This window comes from Geotrypetes seraphini, chromosome 10 (assembly GCF_902459505.1).
Source record: "Geotrypetes seraphini chromosome 10, aGeoSer1.1, whole genome shotgun sequence".
Lineage (NCBI taxonomy): Eukaryota > Metazoa > Chordata > Amphibia > Gymnophiona > Dermophiidae > Geotrypetes > Geotrypetes seraphini.
The window spans coordinates 50433812-50454266 of NC_047093.1; the positions used below are offsets into that span (position 1 = coordinate 50433812).

A 20455-nucleotide genomic window follows, 5' to 3' on the forward strand; every position below is an offset into this window, starting at 1 on the left:
GCTTCAGAGGTGGTTTGACATTGAAGAGGCCTCTCATGAACCGGGAAACCAGTGGATGAGCCGTGAGAGGTTTTCCGAGGATAGGCTCATGAAACGCAGTGATGGCACTGAGGTGGACTCTGATTGAGGTAGACTTGAGGCCAGCGTCGGACAGAGAGAGCAAATAGTCCAGTACAGTTTCCACCGCCAACGAGGTGGGGTCGTGGTGATGCAGGAGACACCAAGAGGAGAACCTGGTCCACTTCTGATGGTAACATTGGAGGGTGGCCGGTTTCCTGGAGGCATCCAAAATGCGATGGACAGGCTGAGACAGATTCTCTGGAGAGGTCAGCCCGAGAGAAACCAAGCTGTCAGGTGGAGCGATGACAGGTTGGGATGTAGTAGAGACTGATGCTGCTGCGTAAGTAGAGTAGGAAACACAGGAAGAGGAATGGGTTCCCTGGAGCTGAGCTGGAGCAGGAGGGAGAACCAGTGTTGGCGAGGCCACCGAGGAGCGATGAGAATCATAGTGGCTCTGTCCCTGCGGAGTTTGAATAGCGTCCGCAACATTAGAGGCAGTGGAGGAAAGGCATAGAGGAACCGATCCGTCCAGTCGAGCAGGAATGCATCCGGGGTCAGACGATGAGGAGAGGAGAGTAGAGTCTGGAGCAGAACTGGGGCAGCTGATGGTTGTGAGGAGCTGCAAAGAGGTCCACCTGAGGAGTGCCCCAGAGAGCAAAGATGGAGTGGAGTGTGGGAGTATCCAAGGTCCACTCGTAAGGTTGAAGGATGCGGCTGAGGTTGTCGGCCAGGGAGTTCTGTTCGCCCTGGATATAGACGGCCTTGAGGAAGAGACTGCGGGCCATGGCCCAGGTCCAGATGCAGATGGCCTCCTGACAGAGGAGGGGAGATCCGGTGCCGCCTTGCTTGTTTATGTAGTACATGGCGACTTGGTTGTCTGTGCACAGGAGAAGAACCTGAGGATAGAGAAGGTGCTGGAAAGCCTTGAGAGCATAGAACATGGCCCTGAGTTCCAGGAAGTTGATGTGATGTTGACGGTCCTGAGGGGTCCAGAGTCCCTGGGTGCGAAGATCTCCCATGTGAGCTCCCCATGCATAGGGGGAGGCATCTGTGGTTATGATCATGGAGTGAGGGGGTAGATGAAAGAGTAGATGAAAGATTTGAGGAGTTCAACCACCATTGAAGAGATTGCTGAAGAGACGATGTCACAGAGATGGGATGAGAAAGAGGATCTGTGGTCGGCGACCATTGGTTGGCTAGAGTCCATTGAGGTGTCCTGAGGTGGAGTCGTGCCAGAGGAAGCACATGGACTGTCGAGGCCATGTGGCCCAGGAGGACCATCATTTGCCGATCAGGAATAGAGCGACAAAGGAGCACCTGACGGCAGAGATGGAGCAGGGTTCGTTGGCAGTCTGAGGGGAGAAACGCCCTCATCAGAGTGGTGTCGAGGATGGCACCAATGAACTGAAGTCGCTGTGTGGGAAGGAGATGTGACTTGGGGTAGTTGATCTCGAACCCCAGGAGATGGAGGAAAGAGATGTTGTGTTGAATGGCTTGTAGCACAAGCGGAGACGTAGGAGCTTTCACCAACCAATCGTCCAAGTATGGGAACACCTGGAGGTTGTGAGACCTGAGGAAGGCCGCCACCACAATAAGGCACTTGGTGAACACCCTGGGCGATGATGCGAGGCCAAAGGGTAGCACTTTGTACTGATAGTGGTGGTGCTGTACCTGAAATCGGAGGTAGCAACGTGAAGTCAGATGGATTGGAATGTGAGTGTAGGCCTCTTTGAGGTCTAGGGAACATAGCCAGTCGTGATGAGAGAGAAGAGGGTAAAGCGTGGCAAGGGAGAGCATCCTGAATTTTTCCTTGACCAGACACTTGTTGAGGTTCCGAAGATCGAGGATGGGACGGAGGTCTCCTGTCTTCTTGGGAACCAGGAAGTAGCGGGAGTAGAATCCCTGACCCCTTTGGTCTGGGGGTACCTCTTCGATGGCATTGAGAAGAAGAAGGGATTGGACCTCCCTCAGGAGGAAGGGGGATTGAGAGGAGTGAGAAACAGACTCTATGGGAGGATTGTCTGGTGGAAGAGTCTGGACGTTGAGAGTGTAGCCGTGGTGAATGATGTTGAGGACCCACAGGTCTGATGTAATGACCTCCCAACGGTTGAGGAAGAGTTGAAGGCGGCCTCCTATCGGCTGAGGAAGAGGCAATGATGGCGGGAGACTGGCTATGCCCTGGAGAAAAGAGTCAAAAGGGCTGAGATGGTTTTGACTGTGGGAGAGGCTTGGCAGGTTGGTGAGACTGTAAACGTGCCTGAGTTTGGTGCTGCTGACGAGGCCGGCGAGGCTGTTGTTGCTGAGGCGGGTTGAGAGGTCTGGCCGAGAACCTGCGTTGGTAGGAAGACTGCTGTTTGTAGGGGCGAGCAGGTGGAGTCTTCTTTTTAGGTTTGATTAGGGTATCCCACCTGGTCACGTGTGCTGAGAGTTTCTGGGTAGTTGAGTCCAGGGACTCCCCGAATAGTTCATCACCAAGACAAGGTGCGTTAGCCAGGCGGTCTTGGTGATTAATGTCGAGGTCAGAAACTCATGGCAGATGCTCTAGAGGTCAGCTCAAAAGAGTCATAAATGGATCGCACCATAAATTTCCGGAGTTGGAGCAAACTGGAGATTTGTTGTTGAAAAACCGGGTTCTTATGCTCAGGGATGTAATTTTGTAAGGAGGAGAGTTGTTGCACCAAATGCTTCATATAGAAGGAGAAGTGGAAGGTGTAATTATTAGCCCTGTTGGCAAGCATGGAATTCTGATAAAGGCGCTTGCCAAATTTATCCATTGTTCTGCCCTCTCTGCCAGGAGGGGTGGAGGCATAAACACTGGAGCCCTGGGTTTTCTTCAAGGTGGACTCCACTAGAAGGGATTCATGGGGTAGTTGAGGTTTGTCGAACCCCGGGATAGGAATGACCCTGTATAAACTATCCAGTTTTCGAGGGGCACCCGGTACCGTGAGAGGATTTTCCCAGTTTTTGTAAAAAGTTTCCCGTAAGATGTCATGGACGGGTAACTTTAAAAATTCTTTGGGAGGTTGTTCGAAGTCCAGGGCGTCCAGGAAAGCCTGGGACTTCTTAGAGTCGGATTCCAAAGGGATCGACAGAGCCGCCGACATTTCCCTGAGAAATTTTGTGAATGAGGACTGTTCAGGTTTGGAACTGGTATCGACCATCGATGGTTCCTCGTCCGTTGAGGAAGCCTCATCATCGGTACCGGGTGGGGATTCTTCCCATAAGTCCGGGTCCCTGACGTCGGTGTGCGCAGGACGGGACGGTGGTGCGGACGGCTCAGTGTGGCGAGTCTTAGAGAGAGATTTGCCAGAGCGCATCGAGACGGTACCGGGGGAGGAAGATCGATGCCGGTCCTGGTCTCGGGGGGACTGGTGTCGGTCTCGATGTCGAGGAGAGTCGGCATCAGAGCATGTTTGTACTGGAGGATTAAGTGGTTCAGCCGCGAGTACTGGCATGGAGGTGTTCAACGGTGCCGATGGTGTCGACACCGGCGGTATGGTGTGATGCTCGGGCCGGTCTGGTACCGGAAGGAGTGGGGCAAAAATTGCAGGCAACAAGTGCTGGAGTTGCTGTTGCAGTTGCTCTTGCAATTGGCTTTGGAGTATGGCCGCAATGCGGTCGTCCAGAGGGGGCACCGGTACCGCTTTTTTCTTTGTCGGTACCATAGGTGCCGCTCCATGCCCCGGCGATGAGGATGCCGATGACGAGGCACTCACCGAAATCGGGGCGGAGCGTTTGCGGGGTCGGCGTGATGCCGGGAGGACCGGTGTCGCCGGTGTGGCAGGAGGGCGCTCAAGGGAAGTGGAAGGCTTCTTAGCCGGCTTACCTGGTGCCAGCGACCCCGAGGAAGGATCAGGCGTCGTCGAAGTAGTCGGTGCCGACTTTTGCGGCGCCGTTGACGGCGCGGCTGATTCCATGGCAGATCCGGTACCGAAAAGGATATTCTGTTGGATCTGTCTATTTTTCAAAGTACGTTTTTTAAGAATAGCACAGTGGGTGCAGGTGTCAGCCCGATGCTCTGGACCCAGGCACTGTAGGCACCAATTGTGCGGGTCAGTGAGAGATATCGGGCGTGCACACCGCTGGCACTTCTTAAAGCCCAGCTGAGGGGGCATGAAGGGGAACACGGCCTCCACAAAATCAAAACCGGAGGCCTGTATGGTGGCAACAGGCCCCGCCGGGGCCGGCCCGAAAAATAAAGAAAAAACAAAGTTTTTTTTTTTTTTGCAAGTTAGAACGAAATCCGAAGGAAAAAGAACAAAAAAAGGAAGAAAAGAGCGCAAGCGGGAAGGCAAAAACAGAGATTTCAACAGCCGTTGAAAGCACATGCGTCTTCTTCGCTCCGCGGAAACGAAGAAACTGGGGACCACGCTCTCCTCCGTCGGGCAGGAAGGCACTCGCGCATGCGCGGTGCGGCCATCTAGAACTTTCTAGTTAAAAGTGTCCGTACCGGGGCTCCGTCGGTGACGTCACCCATGCGTTAAGAATATGCTGCCTGCTTGTCCTGGGATAATTATTTCTATTAATCTGATGGTTGCAAACGGAACAAAATTTGACAAATATTCAGTTTTTGAACATCCTTTATAAACCAAGTCTCTGCAGCAGATTAATCTTTGAGCACACTGCCAGGGATAAGCAGTGGTGTACCTAAGCCTATATTTGTTAATGATGATTTAGGAGCTTTCCCGTAATTATATATTAATATGTATTTTAAACAGTATTTTTTTTCAATGTGCAGGAGATTGACTGGGAAGCCCTGCTTTCTAGAAAAATGAGGCCTCCTTTTGTTCCATTTCTGAAAGGCATCTCTGATGTGAGTAACTTTGATAAAGAGTTCACAACACAGAAACCAATTCTGACCCCGCCTGAAGATCTGCGCTCACTCACCAGCCAGGAACAGGCTGCCTTTGACAACTTTGACTTTGTCTCAGAGCTTCTGTTTCAAGTTTGAACTTTTTCTTGTAGATACAGAAAGTGCCAGTTACTGCAAAGTTCTTGCTGGAATGTTACTCCCAGGATATTTTGTATGAAACTCCACAAGCACATTATCCTGCTTTGGAGGCATTAAGAATTATGATCATAAGTTATTTAGCCTTTTATATGAGTATGGTAGCGTTAAGAGTCTCACTTGGAGAATCCTCCATTCCTTTTTACGTATAGTAGTTTAGAGAAAAAAAAACCTCATTACAGCCTGCCAACTCATTTACAAAGATTCTCTTTCCTAAAGGGTATCCTTGTACAGAGTATGTTTATCATATCGTGGTAAATAGGCCTCGTGGTTAGAATCCATCTTTATAATGCCAAGTGGAATTCAAAGAGGGTGGGGCCTGTTCTGGGGCACCAGAGCAGATGACATTAGTATGTTTGCATTTTTATGTTTCAATGAATAGATCCAGAATGAGACATTTTTATTGCTAACTATGCAACAGTACATAACTGATAATACAGTTCTGGTCATCCATTCCATGCATTTGAAACATACCTCACCCTCCTCCAGATAATCCATACATGAACTATATTTACATCCCACCAAGTCCTAGGCAGCAACTTGGTTGCTATCAGCTCTGAGGGGAGCACTATTTCTAATAATTAGTATGTTTGTATTTTTTATTGCAAAAATATTCATAAAAATTAAAATAAATGTTTATGAACAAACTGTTTCTCAGTGATTTGTCATGTTGTTCACTCCATATAAATTACATCTAGATATTGGGATCTAGACTGAGACATTTAATAAAGCTCCAGTTTTTCAAAGAAGTACAGTTATGTGAAAAAATTAGGACACCCCATGAAATATTCACATATCAATGTCTAATCTTTTTTTTTATTTATCTCTGGAAAAGAAAGTGATGTAATTGCAGGTAAACAACAAATTTTCCTTGATTTACTCATGAAACAAAAGATATCCACAAAAATCTGTATTCTAACTGGTGTGACTAACATGAGGAAGGATCTAATGAAGCTTGAAGAATGATCTGAAATTTGGAAGCTAAGATTTAATGCTAAGAAATGTAAAGTCATGCATTTGGACTGGAAAAAAACCTGAGGGAACGGTACAGTTAGTGGGTGAAGAACTTTTGTGCATGAAAGAAGAGCGGGACTTGGGAGTTATAGTCAGTGGTGTACCTAGGGTATATGGCACCCAGGGCCCATAATTTTTTGACACCCCCCCACATATAAAAAAATATTTTTTGTAATAACCATGAAACTGAATAAATGGTCATAATAGAAACAGGCTGTGAAAATTTTCTTTTATTGAACCTCATATGTAACCATTATTCCAAACATACCATAACATAACATAAATTATGTCTGAATTGTCATAACATCAGAAGTACATATGGAGTAGTTGCAGGTGATGCTTGGGACAGTTCTGATTGTGTTAGTTCAGTTTTATGTGTTTTTGAATAGAAGGGTTTTTATTTCTTTTTTGAAGGTTTTGTAGTTTGTGGTCGAGGTCAATAGGTTGTAGAGTTGGGGGTCGAGTGTTGCAGCTCGAATGGCTAGGAGGTTGTCGAACTGTTTTTTTCTTTTGACGTTTTTGGTTGGAGGGTGTGTGAATGGTGCGTGAGTTCTCCTATGTCTGGTTGAGGTGGATTTAATTATTTAGCTGAAGAAATTAGTTACCCCCCCCATTCCACACACATTAATTCTCTTCCATTTTTGTTCCCATTATAAAAAACACTGATAAGTTCTCAGAAAAAAAATACATTAAAATAAGAAGTGAAAACAAAGGCCCCTACAGATGAGAACATAACATAAGAATAGCCTAACTGGGTCAGTCCAATGGTCCATCATGCCCAGTAACCCATTCTCATGGAAGCCAATCCAGGTCACTAGTACCTGGTCAAAACCCAAAGAGTAGCAACATTCCATGCTACCGATCCAGGGCAAGCAGATGTTTCCCCCATGTCTTAATAACAAACTATGGACTTTTCCTCCAGGAATTTGTCCAAACCTTTCTTAAAACCAGCTACGCTATCTGCTTTTACCATAACTTCTGGCCACTTCATTTTTAAGCTGAGATCTTTCCTTCCAAACAGAGACTTTGATAGATGTCAAATACAGCACAAGGTAACTTCACACGGACTTAGCTGTGCAGGAAATGTGAATCTCCTTATACACCCACCATATAGTGCAAAAATGTGCAAAGGTCTGGTTTTATCTTTCGATCACTACATAGACTAATGCCACACAAGTAGCACTGTTACAAACATATTCTGTAGGTCAGTGCTAAGGTTAACAAAGTTTCCTTCCTTGGACCAGAAGGAGATACTGACAAACCACTGGAAGAGATCCCAAAACAACTACCCAGGAACAACACCCAAAGACCCACTCAGTGTGTGAACCAGTTGAGTGGAGTGGACTAACTGGGGGGTGGAAATGGGCCCAGAGTTTGCTCAGCAGAATTTCCCAGATCACCTCTTCCTCTCAACACATTGACATGCTGCCACCACCACCACTAGGAACACCTCACCGGGTAGGCCAGCAATGTTATAAACTTTATAAAACACATTATTATATTTTCTTATAAAGCACATATTTTAACTGAACTCTCTGACATCCTCAGCCTTGCTATTCACAAAAATAGAAGGAAGAAAAGTTCCCATTTCCTGCTGTCTCATGTCCCCGGCCTATACAATATTTTTCTTCTGCAGAGTGCAGACCCTTCAAAAATCTGACCAAATCCTCATTTCACTTGCATTATAAAGTATCGAGGATGCCATCTCTCCCCAATCCCAGGTCCTAAAGTCTAAGACAGTAGCGCAAACTAGTGCTGCCAGATTCAGGAAAAAAAATTTCGATTCGATTCAGCCTATTGAATTGGTTTATCGATTCGATTTTCCTGCCCATTTGGGTGTTTTTTTCAAACATCCTGGTGGGTTTATTTTATAGCTTTTTCACCCCCCTTTGGCTTCTCCTAACCACACTGGCGCTGTGGTGCAAATAAAATAAAGAAACAAAAAGGACTTTTCCTCTCTCTGTTAAATCCTAGCTCACGTTTGCGGTCTAACACCAGCTCTGGCAGGATACACATTTCAAATCTGACATATTGTAATCACAAAACAGCAAATAAAATTAGTTTTTCTACCTTTTTGTTGTCTGGTTATTTTTCAAATCTTGTTGGTCCAAGGCTCTGGTTGTCTTCTGATAACTTGCTTGCCAGGGTCTCCTTCTTTCTTCTTTCTCCGTGCTAACCATCCATCTGCCATCTCTGTCCTCCCCTTCCGTTTCCCTTCCCTCCCCCGGATGTCTGGCATCTTTCCTTTTTTTGTCTCCCTTCACAGATCCACTTTTTCTTAACTACCCTTTCATCCAGCAGCTCTCCATCCTTCCCCACCACCCCAGGGTCCACCATCTCTCCCTTTCTTTTCCCAACTACCCTCCTAACCAGTATCTCTATCCGCCCCCCTCCACACCATCCCTTGTGTCCAACTTCTCTCCCTTTCTGTTCCTTCCCTCCCTAAAACCCATGTCCATCACCTCTCTCTCTCTCTCTCCTCTATTTTCAGACCCATTATTTCTTCCCACCCAAAGTCCGGCATATGCACGTCTCTTTGAACCCCTCCCCCCCTTCCCTCTGTGTACTTCTACACCAGGGCCCCCTCTCCCCTGAAGGCCTGTCCCCCCCCCTTTAAAGGTCTGCATCCCACCCCTGAAGGCCTGTCCCCCCCCCCTTGAAGGCCTGCCTGCCTGCCTGCTCCCCTTGAAGGCCTGCCTGCCTGTTCCCCTTGAAGGCCTGCCCCCCGGAAGGCCTGCCTGCCAGTTCCCCTTGAAGGCCTGCCCCCCCGAAGGCTTTTCCCCCCCCTTGAAAGCCTGCACCCCCCAAAGGCCTACACCCCCCTCGAAGGCCTGCACTCCCCCCCGAAGACCTACACCCCCCTCAAAGGCCTGTCCCCCCCTTGAAGGCCTGCCTGCCTGTCACCCCCTTGAAGGCCTGTCCCCCCCTGAAGGCCTGCACCCCCCCCGATGGCCTGTCCCCCCCCTCCATAAGGTCTGCCTGCCTGTCCCACCCTGAAGGCCTGCTGCCCCCCCCCCCCAATACCTCGAAGGACCGCTCGGCCCCACATCACCAGCACGAAGCACTGCTCATTCCCCCGGCCTTCCCGCTTCATTTCCCTGGGGAAACAACCTGCAGCAAGATCGCGCGATGCCAGTGAACTTTGCCTGCTTCGGCTGTTTCCTCCGCCGCAGTCCTGCCCCCTCCTCTGACGTCAGAGGAGGGGCGGGACCGTGGCGGAGGAAACAACCGAAGCAGGCAAAGATCGCTGGCATCGCGATCTTGCTGCAGGCTGTTTCCAGACGCGACACCCGGCGCAGGGGAGGGGGGGAACCGGACTGGGAGCACCCCCTCAGGGCTTGGCACCCAGGGCGGACCGCCCCCCACTTGGTACACCACTGGTTATAGTATATAATGAACTTAAGGTGACCAAACAGGTAGAAAATGTGATGGTGAAAGCTAGAACGATGCTAGGCTGCATAAGGAGGTATGGCCAGTAGGAAAAAGGGAGGTATTGATGCCCCTGTATAAGACTCTGGTGAGACCTCATTTAGAATATTGTGTACAATTTTGGATACTGCACCTTCAAAAATATATAAATAGGATGGAGTTGGTCCAGAGGAAGGCTACTAAAATGGTCAGTGGTCTTCATCAAAAGGTGATTGAGGAAAGACTTAAAAGATTTCAATATGTATACTTTGGAGAAAAGGCAAGAGGAGGTGAGGATGAATCATAGGAGAATTGGGAGTAAGACCTGCATGAAAATGTAGGCAGAAGAAGATGCAAGCATAAGACCTGCATATATTGTAGGCGAAGACCCTGAGAACCCCAAATAGCTATATTTCTAAGAGAGACATTGTGCATATGAATTCAAACTTCTAAGCAGTCATTTTCCTCTCTGCCAGTAAGAGAGAGATTCATCTTTGCTCCAGAAACCAGCAGTCAGATCTCCTGACTGTGGCATCACTGTTTTGGGACTTTTCAGAACAGTACAGCAGAAGTCCTCTTAAGAAGTACTAACGAAGGACAGTGTAACTCAGGAAGGTGGGGGTCCTGTTCTCTGGAGTTATTAGCCTTAGTATTGGGAATGCATTTGTCAGGGAAATATAGAAAGGTCAGTTTTGGCACCAGGTGACGTCATGCTTCAGTATGGCTCCATGATAAGTGTATAGACTGAGGGGGTGTGGCTTGGCAGCGCACAAGATGGTGGCGTGATCGCGGAGATCCTCAATCCCAGGCAACACGCAGATAATTTGAAAAGCACTTCGTGGCTTTTTCTTCGCTAAAATGGTAAACTGCTTGATTTTTCACAGTTGCAACATAAATATGGTCTAAATAAATCACAAAGCTTTAAATGGTTGCAGCTAAAGAAGGCTATTCAGGAGGGGTTCCCTGAATGGAAAAATCTTAGCAATCAGTTTAGTCTGGAATTCTTATGCTTTTAGGCGGATTTCTTGGGACATCAGGCCGCACAGTAGTATAAATTGATATCTGGATTTATGAATAAAAAAACAAAGACTGCTCTTAGAGACATTTGGAGCATTGAGCTTAAGCATCAAATTTCTGCATCTCAATGGCCATGAATTTGGTCTTGGAGAAGGAGATGTACAGTGTCTGCATCTATGAGACAAACTTGGTTCTTTTTGTTACATAGAGCATTTTTGACCCCAGTTAGATTACAAAAGTTGGATAGCTCTAAGTCTAATAGATGATGACACTGTAATCTGGAAACAGGGACTCTAGATCATTTAATATATTTTTGTCCCTGCATCATGGCCTTTTGGAAATCAATTTGGTCTCAAAATAATTGTTTATTAGAAAACCATGTAGCTCTATCATATGATACAATTCTATTTGGAACATCTATGAGAATAAAAAGTCAAATTTCATCAAATAATAATAAACTTTTATTAATAATGACAGGAGTTGCCATTCAACATATCACTAGAAACTGGAAAAATTACACCAGATTGTTGTGCCATATATATAAAATGGAAAGAATAATTGCCATACAAAAAGGGAACTATAATAATTTTAAAAAGATTTGGGGGCCATTGATAGCATATTGTAATGATTAGACACCTTTTTACACAAAAAGTATACTATAATAATGGAAAGGGGGGTGATATATAGTTATATTATTGGTTTTTTCAATATTTTTGAATATAATAACATGTATGATATGTTTGATTTACATTATTTGTGGAAAGGGAGGGTGGGGGAGGGGTTTAATTTATATATTTGTGATAATAGAAAGATTTTCAAGTGATGTATATGATTCAATTGATATAATATTGTACACTTGATGTAAGATGTAAAAATGAATAAAGAATTGAAAAAAAAAAGATAAGTGTATAGACTATTCAGCCAATAAAAATGACATATGTGACAAACCAATGAGAAGTGAGTAACTAGGAGGTACCCCAAGATACTGAAATAATGTATATAAGTGACATGCTGGATGGCATAAGAGAAGAAGGTGGAGAGAAGAGAGAGGAGTCAGACCCAAAAGAACATCAGATTGCTATTTCATATGTATGTTATCCTTTGTAGCCAATATGCTGTACTTTGCTATTTCATGTGAATTGCCTTTTGCTTATTACTAATAAACCTATCTTATTGTAACTGTCACTGTCACGAGGTCTTTATTATGGGCTGATAAGATATCACAGCAATCTTATCAGAGGGGAGATATGATAGAGACATTTAAATACCTACAAGGCATATATGTGCATGAGGCGAGTCTTTCATTTGAAAGGAAGCTCCTGAATGAGAGGGTATAGGATGACATTAGGTTATAGGGTCAGGAGTATTTTTTTCCCCCCCAATTCTTTATTACAGTATTTTCAAAACTTACAGTAAGTGTTTCAAATACCACATTTTATACATCAATAACACACTTAATATTCCATTAATATTCATTTCAGAATTAGTCCCCCCTCCCTCCTGAACTATCACAATGCAAACACATAAAATTTCTATATTGAACCCCAATATATCTAAATTCATTAATCTAACAGACCCCTATCCTCCCCCCTCCCAGATGTGCATGATATAGGGAAAAACATAATTAAACTTTACAGTATTTTGCCAGTGGCTCCCAAATCTGAAATTTCTTAAAATTCCCTTTCAGAATGGCTAATATTCTTTCCATTTTATACACATGACACAATGAATTCCACCAAAAATTATAATTAAGTCTCGTCCAATTCTTCCAATTGCTGGTAATTTGTTGTATGGCAACTCCTGTCATTATTAATAAAAGCCTGTTGTTTTTAGATGATATTTAGCTTTTAGCTCAGGAGTAATTAAGAAAATACTTTTTTACAGAAAGGGTGGTATATGTGTGGAATATTCTCCCAGTAGAGGTGGTGGAGACAAAGGCTGTATCCGAATTCAACAAAAGCATGGGAGAAGTGCTGAGGGCCTGGAAGCCTGAGCTACACAAATATTCAGCAGGCTGGCTGCTTAGGTCCTCAAATGATTCACCTACCAGCTGCAGACTAAAGTCTGTTCCTTGAGCTGTGTAAAAACTGCAAACAGCACCCCCCGCATGCTCACTTGCAAAAGAAAGAACTGAAGGGGGCAGCAGAGACTGGGGAGAAGGAGGAGGAGCTAAAAAGTTGTGATTGACATTTTCTGCAGTATGCTTGCAAGCATGCATGGACAACCCTATGATTCAGCCTACCATCTCTGTTGCATTGGAAATGCAGTAATAGGGGAAGTCAGGAGGTGGGAAAATCTTTTTCCTATCACTGTATGTTTGAGTGGTAGGCACATGACTCCAGTAGTTCCATTCTTGTCTGGCTCTGGAGAGACTACAGAGGGGGTACATAAGGAGGGAGGAGAGAAGATCCAAATGGTAGGTGCCTTGGAATCAGGAGCTGACAATTCCATCTGCTGTAGAGTGGGTATAGGTTCCTGTGATAAAAATGCTGTGCTATGAACCTGCTGAAGAGCTTTGGGAGATGCTGGTGTGAAAGAGTGGCAGTGGTTGAGATAAGTGGAGCAAGAACAGGGGTCTCTGTCAGGTTATCTGGTTTGGGAGGGAGGTGCTATAAGTGTGTGGTGGCTGGAGTGATAGTGTGAGCTGTGGAGTCCCTGCAAAGTAGGATTGTTGTAGCCAGGAACCTATAGTCTTCAATGTGGTAGCAGTGTTCTCCCCAGAAATTTTTTCCAGCCGGGTGGCATGAAAAAGTAGCCGGGTGGGGCGGGGCAGGGAAATTTAGTAGGGGGGAAAATTAAATGTATACTATTTTTATTAGTTAATTATTATTTTCCAATGCTCGATATGACTTCCTTTTTTAAGGTTTGACACTTGTGCCAGAATATTTTTACTAAATTTAAGAAGTATCCAATTCTAGAAGTGAATAATTAGATATTCACCCTCTTTCAAATAGTATAGAGGTTTAAAAAAGGGAAATGCGTTAATGAAGTCATTCTATTCAATCTAACCATTTATTTCTGCATGAATTTAAACAACTAAAAAAAAAGATAAATATAGCTCATCCAGTCATACAATAAATGGCTGTACAACACCTCTAATAATGTTTTGATCACTAGGTTCCTTCCTGAGGTCTCACTGAGGATATGAAATAGATGCTATCCCCACTTTCAGACCTCTTCCACATAATTTATGGAGAGGTGTTACTGAGCCTTGAAGGGCACCTGTGTGATTGATCTTTATCTGCTTCTTTTTTATTTTGCTATAGTGCAAAGTAAGAGCTAGGGCAAAACAGTATAGGTAAAGATGCAGGTAATAATTAGCAATGTATTAAAAATATTTTATTTTTATTTGCTTATAATGTCATTTGAAAGCTACTTGATGATAATACAACTTTAATTTAATTCTTTATAATGTGTGCCTGTGTGTTGGGGGGGACAACACCTACGTCAACAGTAAAGTTAGAATAGAGTCATTAAATCCAGTGGTGTACCTAGTATATATGACAGCCAGTGCTAATCATTTTTTTAACAACCCCCTCCTCTATAGAAAAAAAAATATTTTTAGTAATAATCCATGAGTCACACAATAAGGGTGCATCTAGGAAAAGGCAGCATCTTAAACACTGCAGTGAGCACTAGAACACCAACACACGCATTGTAAAACTAAACAAACCAGATCCTATACAGTCAATTGATCCTGTAGTCGATGCTAACAGAAAGCCATGTCCTTTTCATACACACAGAACACAGATACACCCTCGCCCAATATGGAATAATCACAAACTAAAAATAGAAATATGTAGACAAAAGTTAAACTGAACCAAGAAACCAGACTCTGCATACAATGCAACACCATAGAAACAGTGACCCCTAATACTGTGCAAAATATAAAGACAGTAGATGTAAATTTGAAAAAAAATTCTACATAAGTCACCACTTTACAAATTAACAAATAGAAATAAAATAATGAGAAATATGAAAATACCATTTTATTGGACTAATCCATTTTTCAATTAGCTTTCAGAGGCCAAATCTTTCTTCAAGACAGTACAATATACAGCTGTTATGGTATCCTGTCCTGACCTGAGGAAAGGGGTTTATTCCCTCCCAAAATTGCCTTATTTCCATTTCCTATTGATAAATTTTAATCAATACAGTTACAATACTACTTGATTCTACGTAAAGTAACAAAATATTTTTTTTCTACCTTGTCGTTTCTGCTTTAGTCATCTTCTCTTCACTCTCTTCTTTCTATTCAGCATTTGTCTTCGCTCCCTTCCATGCAACATCTGTCTTCTCTCTTTGCCCCTTCCACCCAGCCTCTACCCTCTCTCTACCCCTTCCATCTACTGTCCACCCTATCTCTGCCCCTTGCATCCACTGTCCACCCTTTCTGCCTTTTCCATCCAGTGTCTGCCCTCTCTCTGTTCCATATGGTATCTTCCATCTTTCTATGTCCCTTCAATAAACTCTATATCCTGTGCCCTTTCTCTCCTTTGTACATGATTTATTTCAGCTTCATCCCCTCTCCATTTTTTGTCTCCACCCCTATGCTCTGGCATCTCTCTCTTCTCCTTTCCTTCCTTCCCACTCCACCCCATGGTCTGACATCTCTATCTCCTTCCCTTCTCTCCCCCCTCTCCAGTATCTGCCTCCTGTCTTTCCCCTTTGGTCAGGCCTCTCTCTTTCTCTCCGTCTTTCTTCTGTGAGATCATGTTGATCTTGAACACTGAATAATTCTTCCACATTCTCCATATCACTGTACTGTAGTCTGGTCCAGCAGACTGCTTTGGCACTATTACATGGGTAATAGTAAATTCATTATGCATCAGCTTTCTACACAGAATGTCACAAGTCTCTATTTCTTGTGCTGTGTTTACATCTGCCAGCGTCAGAAACTTGTGAGACAGATCCCTTGGCAATACTACACTTCGGAGCACTTTGACCATCTGGTTCTGTATGGTTGCAGGCTTTAAAGCTCTGTTTACTGGAGGAGACTGTCCAGCATACATAGTTGCATCACTCTTAAGGATCTGATCAGAGATTACATTAGACAAGGTGGTATTTTTAGGCATGGAAAAACAGGACATGTTCTCCTCAATCTGCTCAGATGCCTTCAAATGCCCTTTAATATTCGTCTGATCTCGGGCTAAATCTTGCCTCCTGAGCTGATCTTCAAAGGAGAGCGGAGTGAAAGCCATATCGGCAGTGAGATCTGTTTAAGCCATATCGGCAGTGAGATCCGTTTAGGGCCGCATGTTATGCAGGGCTGGACTAAGGCAAGTTATAAGCTTCCTTCCATCGCTGACCTATCTTCCATAAGTCAGCAACGGAAGGAAGCTTACAACTCGCTGCTCTTGCTTGCTTCAGGCCTTCCTCGTTGCCGGGTCCTGCCTACTTTCAGAAACAGAAAGTAGGCAGGATCCGGCAGCGAAGAAAGCCCGAAGCAAGCAAGAGCAAGTTGTAAACTGACCTGTCTCCTATAGCGAACCCATGCTCCGGAGCGTGTGCATGCCGACTTCCCTTCTCTTCCTCCCTCAGGATGTGACTTCCGGTTTCGGAGAGAAGCGGCATGCACATGTTAGAGCCCTGGAGCATGGGTTCAAGTCGCTTGCTGGCTTAAAAACTAAAAAAAAAAAAAAAAGTCAGGCTCCTGCGATTCAGGCTGTGCCGAGTCAGCCTGGTAAATCTCCAAGCCGGTGAGAAGGGTTTTTTAAAAAATGTTGAGCAGAAGGTGGCAGCAGCAGCAGGATTGCGATCGAGATTACAGCCGGGCGCTCATCTAAATTAGCTGGGCGGAGCGCCCGGCTGAAAGGCCCTGGGGAGAACACTGGGTAGGGTATACAACTGCAATTTCCTGGCATGATGCAGCTTTTGAGAGGCACAGTTGAGGGAAGCTCTAGCACCAGTGGCTATAGTTTGATTTGAACTGTGCCAGGGGACCATGACCGAAGTCAAGATGGTGTTATGGGAGCTAAGAGAGCATCCCCAGTGAAGCAAAGGTAAGCACAGCATATCATAATAGGTTCCTTGACCTGGCTGGCAGTGGTAGCATCTTGGAAACTGGTAATCTGAGGAAAAGGAGGGGTCAGGCCTTTTCAAGCCAGAGTAGCTTTGTGGTTGGTTGGTTGACTTCAGAACAAGGCAGGAGGCAGCTGAGAGAACAGAACAAGTAGGGACATCCAATGCAAGGGGCAGACTACTCATTGAGGAATTCCTTCAGAGTGTTTTCAGTGCTTCTGGGTCAAAAAAAAAAAAAAAAAAAAGACCAACACAAGGAAAACTCCACTAGAAGCAAACAAATAAATAGTGGGACAAGGGATCTGGATAAAGTAAGGTTTATTCAACAGATGATATAAACAATCCTAAATAGAGCATAGTGCAGTGTTCTCCCCAGAAATTTTTTCCAGCTAGGTGGCATGAAAAAGTAGCCAGGTGGGGCGGGATGGGGAAATTTGGTGGTGGGGAAAATTAACCCCCCTCTTTTACTAAGGTCCGCTAGCACGTGCAAACCCCTGCGCTACACGGAAAACTAACACCAGCTCAATGCTGGTGTTAGCGTCTAGCGCGCGCAGCAATTCTGCATGCGCTAAGAGCATGCTAAAACCGCTATCGCAGCTTAGTAAAAAGAGCCCTAAATGTGTAGTATTTTTATTAGTATTTTCCAATGCTCAATATGACTTCCTTTTTTAAGGTTTGACACTTGTTCCAGAATATTTTTACTAAATTTAAGAAGAATTCAATTCTAGAAGGAAATAATTAGATATTTGCCCTCTTTCAAATGGTATAGAGGTTTACAAAAGGGAAATGCGTTAATGAAGTCATTAGGTTCAGTCTAGCCATTTATTTCTGCATGAATTTAAACAACTAAAAAAAAAAAAAAAGATAAAGATAAATATAGCTCTAATAATGTTTTGATCACTAGGTTCCTTCCTGAGGTCTCACTGAGGATATGAAATAGATGCAATTCCCACTTCTAGACCTCTTCCACATAATTTATGGAGAGGTGTTACTGAGCCTTGAAAGAGACCTATGTGATTGATCTTTATCTGTTACTTTTTTATTTTGCTGTTGTACAAAGTGAGAGCTTAGGGCAAAACAGTTTAGGTAAAAATGCAGGTAATAATTAGCAATGTATTAATATTTTATTTTTATTTGTTTATAATGTCATTTGAAAGCTGCTTGATATTAATACAACTTTAATTTAATTCTTTATAGTGGATGTGGAGGTGGGGGAGGAACAACACCTACATCAACAGTAAAGTTAGAATAGGGTCATTAAATCCAGTGGCATACCTAGTATATATGACAGCCAGTGCTGATCATTTTTTTAACAACCCCCTCCTCAATATAAAAAAAGATATTTTTAGTAATAATCCACGAGTCACACAACAAGGGTGCAGCTAGGAAAAGGCAGCATCTCAAACACCAATACATGCACTAGAACACCAATACATGCAATGTAAAACTAAACAAGCCAGATCCTGTACAGTCAATTGGTCCTGTACAGTTGATGCTAACAGAAAGCCATGTCCTTTTCATACACACAGACAGATACACCCTTGCCCAATATGGAATAATCACAAACTAAAAATAGAACTATGTAGACAAAAGTTAAACTGAACCGCCAAGAAACCAGACTCTGCATACAATGCAACACCACAGAAAAAGTGACATGTCCTCTAATACTGTGCAAAATATAAAGACAGTAGATGTAAATTTGAAAAAACTGCTACATAACAATCACCACTTTACAAATTAACAAATAGAAAAGGCTCTCCCTCATATTATTAATATGCATCAAACAGGATTTGTTGTTAAGACATTCCTCTAATAATTCTAGATTAGCGTTACATATGTTAAATTTAACCAAAGATATTAAAGATCCGGTTTTTTCTGTATCTTTGGATACAGAGAAAGCTTTTGATAGGGTTGAATGAAAATTTATGTATCAGGCTTTGGAATGGTTTGGTATAGGTTCTGGATTCATACAAATAATTAAAACATTGTATAGCTCCCCTTCTGCAAGATTGAATATTAATAATAATTTATCTGAGTGGTTTAATTTGCAGAGGGGAGTTAGACAAAGCTGTCCTTTATCTCCTTTGTTGTTTGATGTTGTATTAGAACCCTTATTATTAGCTATTCATCAAGCAAAGGGGATAGTGGGTATTCCTTATTCAGATTAGGAATATAAAGTTTCCGCATATGCAGATGATATTCTGCTTTATTTGAGGAATCCAGAAACTACCATTCCATGTCTATTGGAACTGATTGACACTTTTGGAAAATTTTCAGGATATAAAATCAATTGGAGTAAGTCAGAACTTCTTCCTTTAAATGTGCATTGTTCTAAAGGATTATTTGATTCTTTTCCATTTGTATGGAAGGAGGAAGGCTTAAAATATTTAGGTATCATAATAAAAAATACTTTTGATGACACAGTAAAAGAGAATGAAAAACTTTTATTAAAAAGAGTTAGAGTTATGTGAACAATGGAATCCTTTACATCTTTCTTGGTGGGGGAGAGTTCAAACAATCAAAATGATGATATTGCCTGTAATTTGTTATCAAATGAGTACGATACCAGTTTTTTTTCATGGGTCCTTCTATAAAAAGCTTAATGGTATCCTTACAAAGTTTCTTTGGCTTGGTAAACATCCCAGAATTGCTTTAGTATCTCTTCAAAAGCCAATTGTGGAGGGTGGGGTAAATTTTCCAAATTTTTATAGGTATCATCAAGCCTATATTATACGTCAGGGTATGTATTGGATCCTCCCAGAACTTATTGATAATGCACATGATTGGTTATATTTAGAATGGCATCTTGTTTCCTTTACATTTAGCTCATATTCCTAGTATTAAAATATCTAGAAGATATAAAGATAACAGAATTTTAACTGACACATGGAAAACATTAAGATACATTAGTAATTTAACACCTATTCCAATTAATAAATCAACAAATCAATCTTTATGGATAAACTCCAAGGTTCAAATTGGCAAAAATAAAATTCTGTGGAAGGACTGGATTATTGCAGGCATGCGAACTCTAAATGATGTTATTTCAGATGGTAAACTGCTTGATTTTTCACAGCTACAACATAGATTTGATCTCAATAAATTAGTACAAAGTTTTAAATGGTTGCAGCTGAAGCAGGCTATTCAGGTGGGGTTCCCTGAATGGAAAAATCTCAATAATCAATTTAGTCTGGAGTTCCTATGTTTTCAGGCAGACTTCCTGGGTCATCAAGCCGAATTGTGGTATAAATTAATATCTGGTTATATAAATAAAAAGTCTAAAAATGGTCTAAGAGACATTTGGAGCATTGAGATTAAGCAGCAAATTTCTGCATCTCAACGGCCACAAACTTGGACAATGAAATGTAAAGTGTCTGCATCTATGAGGCAAACTTGGTTCTTTTTATTGCATAGAGTGTTTTGGACCCCAGTTCGTTTACAAAAGTTAGATTGCTCTAAATCTAATAGATGCTGGCACTGTAATCTTGAAGTAGGGACATTGGATCATTTAATTTTTTATTGTCCTTATATTATGTTATTTTGGAAATCAATTTGGACTCAAGTTAACTGTCTTCTAGAACAGTGTTTTACACCTTTTTACACCCGTGGACCGGCAGAAAAAAAATAATTATTTTGTGGACCAGCAAACTACTAGGACTAAAATTTAAAAACCCCGTTTCCGCCCCATCTCCGCGAGCTCGGTCCCCACAAATCATCTGATCCCATCCACACAAGCCTCAGTTATGATTTTATATTGAATGTATTTTATTAAAGTATAAAAAGAAACAATATTCTGTACAATTTTTATTTTATAAATACAAATAATTCAGAGCAAGGATCAACAAAACCCCTTTCTCCCCTCCCCTTCACATATATCTCCTCTACTATCAAGAAAACTGAACAAGCCAAATTATTACAGAATGCTAC

General features: G+C 43.0%; 1 protein-coding gene across 11 annotated transcripts in view; it reads left to right on the forward strand.

The window, feature by feature from the left end:
- PKN3 (protein kinase N3) overlaps positions 1 to 5702 on the forward strand; it is a 53641-nt gene extending 47939 nt beyond the window's left edge. For all 11 annotated transcript variants that reach the window (XM_033961819.1, XM_033961821.1, XM_033961824.1 and 8 more), the window contains one exon: positions 4799 to 5702. In XM_033961819.1, the coding sequence (XP_033817710.1) occupies positions 4799 to 5011 (213 nt within the window). In that variant the 3' untranslated portion in view covers positions 5012 to 5702. The remainder of the gene's footprint in view (positions 1 to 4798) is intronic.
- Positions 5703 to 20455: the final 14753 nt, after the last annotated feature.